At 36.3% G+C, this 10,041-nt stretch overlaps 1 protein-coding gene across 1 annotated transcript in view; it reads right to left on the bottom strand.

Moving 5' to 3' along the window:
* Nucleotides 1-8,510: 8,510 nt before the first annotated feature.
* Nucleotides 8,511-10,041, bottom strand: part of ATG3 (autophagy related 3) — a 28,412-nt gene continuing 26,881 nt past the window's right edge. The window contains exon 12 of the mRNA XM_019652260.1: nt 8,511-8,781. Coding sequence (XP_019507805.1) covers nt 8,700-8,781 — 82 coding nt within the window. The 3' untranslated portion in view covers nt 8,511-8,699. The remainder of the gene's footprint in view (nt 8,782-10,041) is intronic.

The raw sequence follows: 10,041 nt of genomic DNA, 5'->3' as shown, positions 1-10,041 counted from the left end.
TTCTGCCTTACTCTTTCAGATTGCTTGCTCTTGGAGAAGCCCACTGTCATGTCCTAAAGACACTCAAGGGGCCTTATGCAGAGATCCACAAAGTGAGAAACAGCCAGCACCAACTTGCCAGTCATCTGGTAAGTGACTCATCTTAGAATTGAATCCTACAGCTCCAGTCAAACCTTCAATCATCTGCCATCATGGCCGAAATGCTGACTGCAGCATCTTGAGACCCTGACCTAGAAACACACAGATAAGCCACTCCCAAATTCCTGACCTATAGAAACTGAGAAATAAGTGCTTATTGTTTTAAGCCTCTACATTTTGAGGTACTCTGTTATACAGCAACAGATTAACTAATACCCTGAGGTCATTTGTTGTTGATTTGTAGGACCTCCCTGTAGAGTAAAAAAGAGGAGTCCCTTGTCAAGTTTTAGACTTTATAAGTATCCTCTTCCAATCTACTACCATTTATCTACTAAATTTGTCTGTAGGGTTTTTCTGAAAATAAATTCATAATTTTGCTATAATAAAATGAATCTTTTTTCCTGCATTATGGCCCATGCTGGGTGGGGCAGATTATATTTAAGAAACCCTTCTACATCCTACATCACAAGATATTTTCCTACATTTACTTCTAGAAAAATTTATAATTTTACCCTTCACAGGAGTTTTTCGCTTACTTCTATAATCAGGGCAGATTCACCTCAGTAATTTTTCACTGCAAGAACATGTTCCTTTAAATCTTTGGAAGTAGAAAAAGTGAAAATTATAAATACAAAGCATTCTCCATTTTGTAACTTAACAAACAATAAGCTTTTCCTATGAGTCAACTTAGTAAAGCTCATGTGCTTATAACAGAATTCCTTCTATAAGACTGCTATTTTTACCTAATATTTTCAGAAGAATCTAGGCTTGGTTGCCTCTCCTATAGAAGCCCAACTCCTACAAAATAAACTATATGGTTCTTTAGACAAGTGAGTTCTGCAGAGTGCTTTGAGATCTCTCAAATAATTATTTAAAATATACACCAACCATTTTTGCCATATAACACCAACATGTTATATGGCAGATACTTAGCACACTATACCATCACATTATCGTGTACTTTCAGATTAAATCATGTATGTGCAAAAGTCAGAATTAACATTCTTCTACCATTTGGCTTAACTGAGGAATTGGTGTTTTAAAACAAATAGAGACTTCTACTTCAAGATGTAAAAAGCTGCAAAAAATGTTGCTTCCACCCTTGCAAGACACACTTCAAATTTAAGACTATATGTGAACCCTTAGGAGATATGAGGTTGCAGAGGGAACAACTGGTTCAAAATAATCTCTACAGGAATAGGAGAGGTGACACGGCCCCCTGAGGTAGTGCAGCTGGAACAGCTGGCAAATGGGTGAAGGCAGACTGAAGAATGGCAGAATACTGTGCAACCTTGGGTCTGAAGATACTGGGGGAGTCCACATCTCTTACAGTCTCTTCCTCCACGAACTAACTCTACCTGGCACTCACAGAAAAGAAAAGAAAGAGCCCTGAGAGTGTCCACTGTGGTACAGACCCGGGGGAGAACAGGAATCATGCACGAGGGGCAGAAACTTCACCAGAATCTTTCCCCTCTATCTCCACTATAGAACAAAATTCCTTCAAAGTGAACACAAACGACCAATCTCAGGAAGAAATAGTCCTATATAAAACAAAGAAATTCAATCTGTATTTAAAACTTTCCAAAAAATTTCAAGGCCCAGAAGGTTTCACCAACAAATTCTAATTCTATACAGTATTTTCAAGAAAATAGAAGAGAAGGAAACACTTCCCAACACATACTATGAGGCTAGCATACTGTAAAACCAAAATCAAAGACATTAGAGAAAATCACTACCAATATCCCTCATAAATATAGATTCAGTTATTCAATAAAATTTTAAATAAAATTTAATAAATTTTGTTAAAATTGAATCCAGCAATATATAAAAATAGTATGTTCACCGAAAAATGCAAGGGTGTCTCAATAATCAATGTAATCCATACTATTATAACAGAACTTTAAAAAACCCATATAACTATTTCAATAGATACAGAAAACAAATTTGAAAAATCCAATATTTACAGTAAAAACTCAGCAAACTAGGACTAGAAAGGGGCTTCCTTAACCTAATAAAGGGCATTACAAAAAGCTAGGCTAACATCCTACTTAATGGTGAGAAGCAGAGTGTTTTCTCCCAAAGATCATAACAGCCAAGGACGTCCTCTCATTACTCCTATTCAACACTGTACTACTGGAAGTCCTATCCAGTTCACTGAGGCAAAAAAATACAAAACATACAGATTGGAGAGAATGAAATAAAACTGTCTATATTTGCAGATGATATAACTGTCTGTAGAAAATCCACAAGAATCTACAGTAAGCTACTAGAATTAAAAATGAATTTAGCAAGGTCGTGGAATACAAGGTCAGTATAAGAAAGTCAGCTGTATTCTTATTACAAGCAAGGCTAACAGAATTTGACATTAAGAAAAAAAACCATTTATAACAGCACCCCAAAAAATACTTAGGTACATTCACATCAGAGGGGTACCAGAAGAAGAGAGAGATCAAGGGATTGAAAACCTACTTGAAGAAATGACTGAAAACTTCCCTAACTTGGCAAAAGAAATAAACATACAAGTGCAGAAAGCAACGAGTCCCAAAGAAGATAAACCCAAAGAGGCCCTACTTAATGGTGAGCATCCTTAAGACACATCATAATTAAAATGGCAAAGGTTAACGACAGAGAGACTCCTAAAAGCAGCAAGAGAAAAGCAGTTAGTTACCTACAAGGGAGCTCCCCTAAGACAGTCAGCCAATTTCTCAACAGAAACTTTGCAGTCCAGAAGGGATTGGCAAGAAATATTCAAAGTCATGAAAAGTAAGGACCTAAGATTACTCTACCCAGCAAAGCTATCATTTAGAATCAATGGACAGATTAAGAGCTTCCCAGGCAAGAAAAAGCTAAAGGTGTTCATCACCACCAAACCAGTATTACAAGGAATCTTAGAGGGACTTCTTTAAGACAAAACAAAATAAATAAAAAATATGAATAAAATGGCAATATAACTACATATCCAGCAACTACATTTATTTTCAATGTAAATGGGTTAAATGCTCCAATCAAAAGATAGGGTGGCTGTATGGATAAGAAAATAAGGCCCTTGAGCCCGCCGAGTGGCGCGATGGTTGGGAGCTGGCTTGGGATGCCAGAGGGCCCTGGTTCGGATCCCACATATGAGGGCCAGTGACACTGCCCTCTACAGCTAAGATGCTGAACAACAGCTCAACCTGGAGCTGGGCTGCCCTGAGTCGCCTGCGACGGCGTAGGCTGCAGCCCCTGTGGCAGTGGGTTGCCATGGGCTACCTTGTGTAGCCAGCAGCCAGCGTGAGCGGCTGTCCAGAAGCCGGTGACTGATCTGCCTCACCCAGGAAGAGTGCAATGATGGTGCCAACTTGGGCCAGTGAAGCAACGTCCTCCACAACTAGACTGAAGAACAAAACGACAGCAACTTGTCTGTTCCCCTTCCCCCAATTCCCCAGCGCTGTTCCCATCCCCCCAATTTCCCAATAAAAATCTTAAAAAATAATAATAATGCCCTTACATATGCTGCCAAGGAACTCACTTCAGATCAAAAGACACACAGAGACTAAAAGAATGGGAAAAGATATTTCATGAACATGGAAGTAGAAAAAAAAATGCTGGAGTAGCAATACTTATGCCAGACAAAGTAGACTTTAAAAAAAGGCTATATAGCAAGACACAAAAAAGGACCCAGTAATCCTTCTGGGTATTTATCCAAAGAAGACCAAAATGGTACTTTGAGGAGACATGTGCATCCATATGTTCATTGCAGCGTTGTTTACAACGGCCAAGATGTGGAGGCAGCCTGGGTGTCTGTTAATGGATGAATGAATAAAGAGTAGGTGGTACATATACACATGGAATATTGCTCAGCCATACATGGGAATGGGTTCTCATCTTCTGTGGTGGCATGGATGGACCTGGAGAATATTGTGCTGAGTGGAGTACGTTAGACAAAGACAGATGCAATGTGATTTTGTTTATATGAGGAATCTACAGGACAAAATAAACCAACAAAACAGAAACAAACTCATAGATACAGAAAACATTTTGATGGTTGCCAGATGGGAAGGAGGTTGGGTGAAAACGGCAAAGGGAGTAAGAAGTACAAATTGGGTATTACACAATAGTCATGGGGAAGCACGGTACAGTATAAGGGGTATTGTCAATACTTTTGTAATAACTATGGTGTCAGATGGGTACTAGATTTACCAAGGTGATAGATGGGACGGGGGTTCAGGGACAGGGTAAAAAGGTGAAGAAATTAATAAGTACAAATTGGTCATTACAAAATAGTCATGGGGATATAAAATAAAGCATAGAAAATATGGTCAATAATATTGTGATTGCATGGAAAGGTATTACATGGTTGCTGGACTTATTATGGTTATCACTTCTTTAGGTATATAAATATTGAATAACTGTGGTGTATGCCTGAAACTAATAATATTGTATGTTGTACTTTAATAAAAATATTAAAAGAAGAAAACCCAAACTAAGGGACATTGTACAAAATTCCTAACCATTACTCTTCAAAAGTATCAAGGTCATGAAAGAAAAAGACAAACTATCACAGATTTGAAGAAACTAAAACATAACTAAATGCAGTGTAGTAACCTGGATTAGATTCTGGAACAGAAAAAAAACATTAAGTTGAAACACTGGGGGAATGTGTATAAAATTACCATTTGCTAATACTTATGCAAACCAGACATTAAAAAATACCATGAAACTAATAAAAATAAACTGGGTGTAAAAGCTTACAAGATTCTCATCCATAATCTGAATTTCAAGTTCATCAAATAACCCACTGTTCTCAATGAGTGCTATAAATCTGAACTCATAAAAACACATCTCTACCATTAACATATCCACTTTCGTTTTATGTATTAGGAATCCATATAAAGATTTCAACTGGAAAAAAGATCCCTTGAAATTAAAAAGGTTTAACTAACAAATTTATGCCACCTAGTGGTGACTGGAATAAATATGACTGGTGGTTTAAAAAAAAAAATTACACATGGACTTTCTACTTTTGCCTTTTAACTTTGTACTAGCTTTAGGGTTCGTTGATCCATTACGTTTACTATGTATTTGCCTTTGTGAGATTTTTTTTGTCAATTTTTATTAATAATTTTGATTTTTATTTCTTCTTAAAGATGTCCCTTTACATTTCTTATAATACTGGTTTGCTGGTGATGAACTCCTTTAGCTTTTTCTTGTCTGGGAAGCTCTTTGTCTCTCCTTTTATTCTCAATGATAGCCTTGTTGGGCAGAGTAATAATCTTGGTCGTAGGTCCTTGCTTTTCATCACTTTGAATATTTTGTGCCAATCCCTTCTGGCCTGCAAAGTTTCTGTTAAGAATCAGCTGACACTCTTATGGGAACTCCCTTGTAGGTAACTGCTTTTCTCTTACTGCTTTTAAGTCTCTCTCTCTGCCTTTAACCTTCGGAATTTTAATTGTGTCTTGGTATAGGCCTTTTTGGGCTCATCTTGTTTGGGACTCTGTGACTTCCTGGACTTGTATGTCCATTTTCTTCACCACGTTAGGGAAGTTTTCAGTCATTATTTCTTCAAATAGGTTTTCAATCTCTTGCTCTCTCTCCCTTCTGGTATCCTTATAATGTGAATGTTGTTACGCTTGATGTTGTCCCAGAGGTCTCTTAAACTATCCTTTTTTGGGGGATTCTTTCTTTTTGCTGTTCCAATTTGGTGTTTTCTGCTACCTTGTCTTCCAAATTACTGACTTGATCCTCTGCTTCATCTAGTCTGCTGGTGATTCCTTCTAGTGCATTCTTCATTTCACTTATCGTATTCTTCACTTATGACTGGTTCATTTTTATGGTTTCTATGTCCTTTTTTATGCTTGCTATCACTTTGTTGAAGTTCTAAGTTCCTTGATCATCCTTATAACCATTGTTTTGAACTCTGCATCTGGTAGGTTGCTTGCCTCCATTTTGTTTAGTTCTTTTTCTGGAGTTTGCTCCTGTTCTTTCATTTGGGACGTTTGTCTCCCCATTTTAGCAGTCTCTCCTGTGTTTGCTTCTATGTATTAGGTAGGGCTGCCATGTCTCCCAGTCTTGGCAGAGTGGCCTTATGCAGTAGGTATCATGAATGGCCCAATGGTGCAGTCTTCCTGGTCACTTAAGCTGGATACTCCAGGGCTATCCCTTGTATGGGTAATTACAATAGTAAATTAAGGGATATATACAAACACACACACACACACACACACACACACACACACACACACACACACACAAGTAGTAAAAAATGGTAAAAACATAAATGTAGAGGACGTGAGCAAAAATGGTGATGATTTTAGAATGTGTTCAAACTTAACACTTTGTAAGCGGGCATTTTTCTCTGTATGACGAGTTTACTCGTTTCCTGCAATGTGTTAAGTGATCAACTTAAAATTGACTGCTATAAACATATCTTGGTATGTGTGAAATACACAGTAAGCACAAACCAAAAATCTACAAGAAAAGTACAAGAAATAAAGGGAAAGGAATTCAAACACAATATTACAGAAAGTCATCAACATATAAGAGAGCAAAAGAATAAGAAAGGAACAGAGAGGATCTACAAAAACAATCTGAAAACAATAAAATGGCAATAACTACATAACTATCAAGTATTTTAAATGTAAATGAATTAAATGCTACAATCAAAAGATGAATGGATAAAGATGTGGAACACACTCATATATACAATGGAATATTACTTGGCCATAAAAAGAATGAAATCTACCATGTGTGACAACATGGATGGACCTAGAGGGTATTACGCTAAGTAAAATGAGTCAGATAGAGAAAGGCAAATACCATATGATTTCATTTCCACGTGGAAACTGAAAAACAAAATATCAAACAAGAAACAAACTCACAGATACATAGAACTGATGGTTACCAGGCAGAAGGGAGGTTCGGGGGCTGGATAAAAAAGGTGAAGGGATTAAGATGTACAAATTGGTAGTTACAAAATAGTCAAGGGGATGTAAAGTATAGCATAGAGAATATAGTCAATAATAATGTAATAACTATGTATGGTGTCAGGTGGTTGCAAGACTTATCAGTGGGGGGATCACTTCATAAGTTATATGTCTAACCACTATGCTGCACACCTGAAACTAATAATACTGAATGTCAACTAATTGACATTAAATTGAAACAAGCTTTTTAAATTTTTAAAAAAGATTTGAGAGAATCTGTACTTTTAATAAATTAGACTTAACTGGGAGAAAAATGTTGACAATGTGACAATTCAATATCTAATATTGAATATCATTTAAAGGTATTCAAACATAGAATTTTTCAGTAAAATCAGTTTGGAAGATTCATTTAAATAGAAAAGCAGAGTAGTTTGCTGGCTACATGAGCAAGTAGGATATCTGAAGTATACTGAAAAATGATGCCCATGTTTATATCTCCGTATTATCCTGTATCAAATACCACCATAACTCTACCAAGTCATTATCTTATGGTGATATCCTTGCAATATAAGAAACTGGACTACAAGGTTGGCCGAGTGGCTCAGTTGGTTAAGAGCTCATTCAAGAGTGCAAGCTCTGAGCAACAGGGTCGCCGGTTTGAGTCACGGCCTGAGAAGAGCTGCTGCTGAGCTGCCAACAGGTGGCAGGATGGCTCAGCATAAAAAAATACAAAACTGGACTACAACTAGAAAAGGGAGAAAAATAAAGGGGTATTAAAAGTAAGGAGAGTAATCTTAAATGCTGAAAAAAACAAAACAAAAAAAACTCCACTATGGTTCCTTAGAGGCAGGGTTAGCCACTCCATTATGTGCAGAATGAAAAGAACAGGGACGAGAGGCAATGTAGGAGTATAAAGGGAATGTATAGGAGTCATCAAAGGGCCTGGGTTCTGCTCTTTTGCTCTCAATGTGTATTCCAGAGAACACACTTAGCCTGTCCAAACTTCTATATCCAGATCTATAAACTGATGTGATACAACAAAGGGATCCCTTTAGATTCTAATATTCTACCAGGCAATCACGATAGGAGAAACATTCCTGAATTCTTAATAAAAAATAATTTTGGTGTTATCAACTTAATAAAACAATCAGGGAACAAGATAAGTAATAGCACTTAGCATATTTCCTGGTACATGGTAAGTGCTTCATAAACATTCACTATTAGCAGATAGGAGTCTTGGAGAGAGGTTAAGGGAGGAGAAACAAAAAGAGAAAAAAGGGAAGGTAAGTCTACAGTGCAGGATTTTCTAGTACTAGTTCTCACACTCACAAGTTTAAATACCCTCCTCACAAATATGAACCAAAAATACTTTTATGATCATTCTTCTGTATGAGATATTTCTTCACTTAAAGAGTTGTTATTTAAGGAAAACACTATTATCACCTTTTGATAAGAAGCAAGAAAATTGGGTCTCTTTACACTCACTTTTATTAAACAAATAAGGCTGGTAGTGGAACTTTTTTTATTTAATGCATAAACATATAAGTCCCTTTATTAGAGAAATTGTACATATTGGTAAATGTGGTCAATGGTCACATCTATGGGTTAATTCTTTAAAAATCAGAACCAATAATTAGAATAGATTCTATGCTCTCTTCGTTACATTGTGAAGTGTCTTGTGTAGTCATACTCTATTGTTGGAATGACAGCTTGTACAAATTTCAAGAAAATTAGAAGATACCTAAAGGTCTTTAGCTAAGGAAAATAGATTGGTCAATAGCTCTATAATTTAAGCTAACATTGTAATTATCCATTTTATTAAACAACAATTTCTCAGAAAAAATACATAAGACAAAATCTTACAAGTATATTTTAAATATTCACTCATGCAAGTTTGTGTCTATTCCACATGAGGCTCTCTATAACTTTAAGACTATCTGACCACTCCCATTTAATAACTGAACATTCACCTTCTTGATGAGTTCATGTAAGTCTGATTATTTTGATATAAAAATAAAGACAACGTTGTCCATGTTTAAATGATTGGAAAATGGCCCCTTTACTGCCTATAAATTTGCTTGAGTATGTTAGAAAATGAGACAGGGCAAAGAATATAAAAGTTCTGAAGCAAAAAAACCCCCACAATTAAGTGGATACCCTCCATAACGACTGATTCTAGGTTAGTATATATGCACTTACCATAGGGGATCTACTATATTAGACCTCTTAATAAATTACTCATTTCTTTTCTATGTTCCATTGCACTTGGAAACATTAAGAGCTTAATTTTTGGGGAGGGAACTGATGACTCAATTATGAATTACATATGGAGTCTTCCAAGTTGCTACCCAGCCTCCAATGTAGAGATGAATGCTCAGATTATGCATAATAGAATTTCAGGAGTAAAGATGGTTTGGACCAAAAGTTCTTGGTTTGTTTCAATATCGAATCAGCTTGATGTGCCTCTGAGGGACACACTTTATTTACAGTGCTTTGGTTATATGTAGTTCCAAGACAGTGATGACTGCTCAATCTACTTCTAACACTGACTGGCATGAACTAAGTCTAGAATCAGTCTAGCACCAAACTAAGTCAAGCTATTTGGCATCTAAATAATTGACTTCGGCTACTTTTGATGAATCCATTCTATGGGTACATGTATTTCAGGATTCAGTGGTTTACTTAATTTATTCATCTTATTAAACACAGAGAACTGAGGAGGACAATCATAGTAAGACAGAAGAAGGGTGATCTTCTTGTAGAAAAATGGAAGAGAAAAATGAAAAATGGTTTGGGGAAAAAATGAAAATACTATATTTTAAGAATATTTGCAACATATTTTATGTGCTTTACTTTTTAATCAACCTATTTGTTTAAGTTGCATTTTTTGCTTCAGAGTGACCTCAGACTGCCAAAACCCAACTCTACTTTTGCCTGAAGGGAAAGCACATTTTTGGTAACTTGTTAAACTGGAAATATACTTAGGGAAAAGATACTCATG

This window comes from Hipposideros armiger, unplaced genomic scaffold (assembly GCF_001890085.2).
Source record: "Hipposideros armiger isolate ML-2016 unplaced genomic scaffold, ASM189008v1 scaffold_176, whole genome shotgun sequence".
In the NCBI taxonomy this organism is placed as follows: domain Eukaryota; kingdom Metazoa; phylum Chordata; class Mammalia; order Chiroptera; family Hipposideridae; genus Hipposideros; species Hipposideros armiger.
This window is presented reverse-complemented; position numbering and strand designations above follow the sequence as displayed.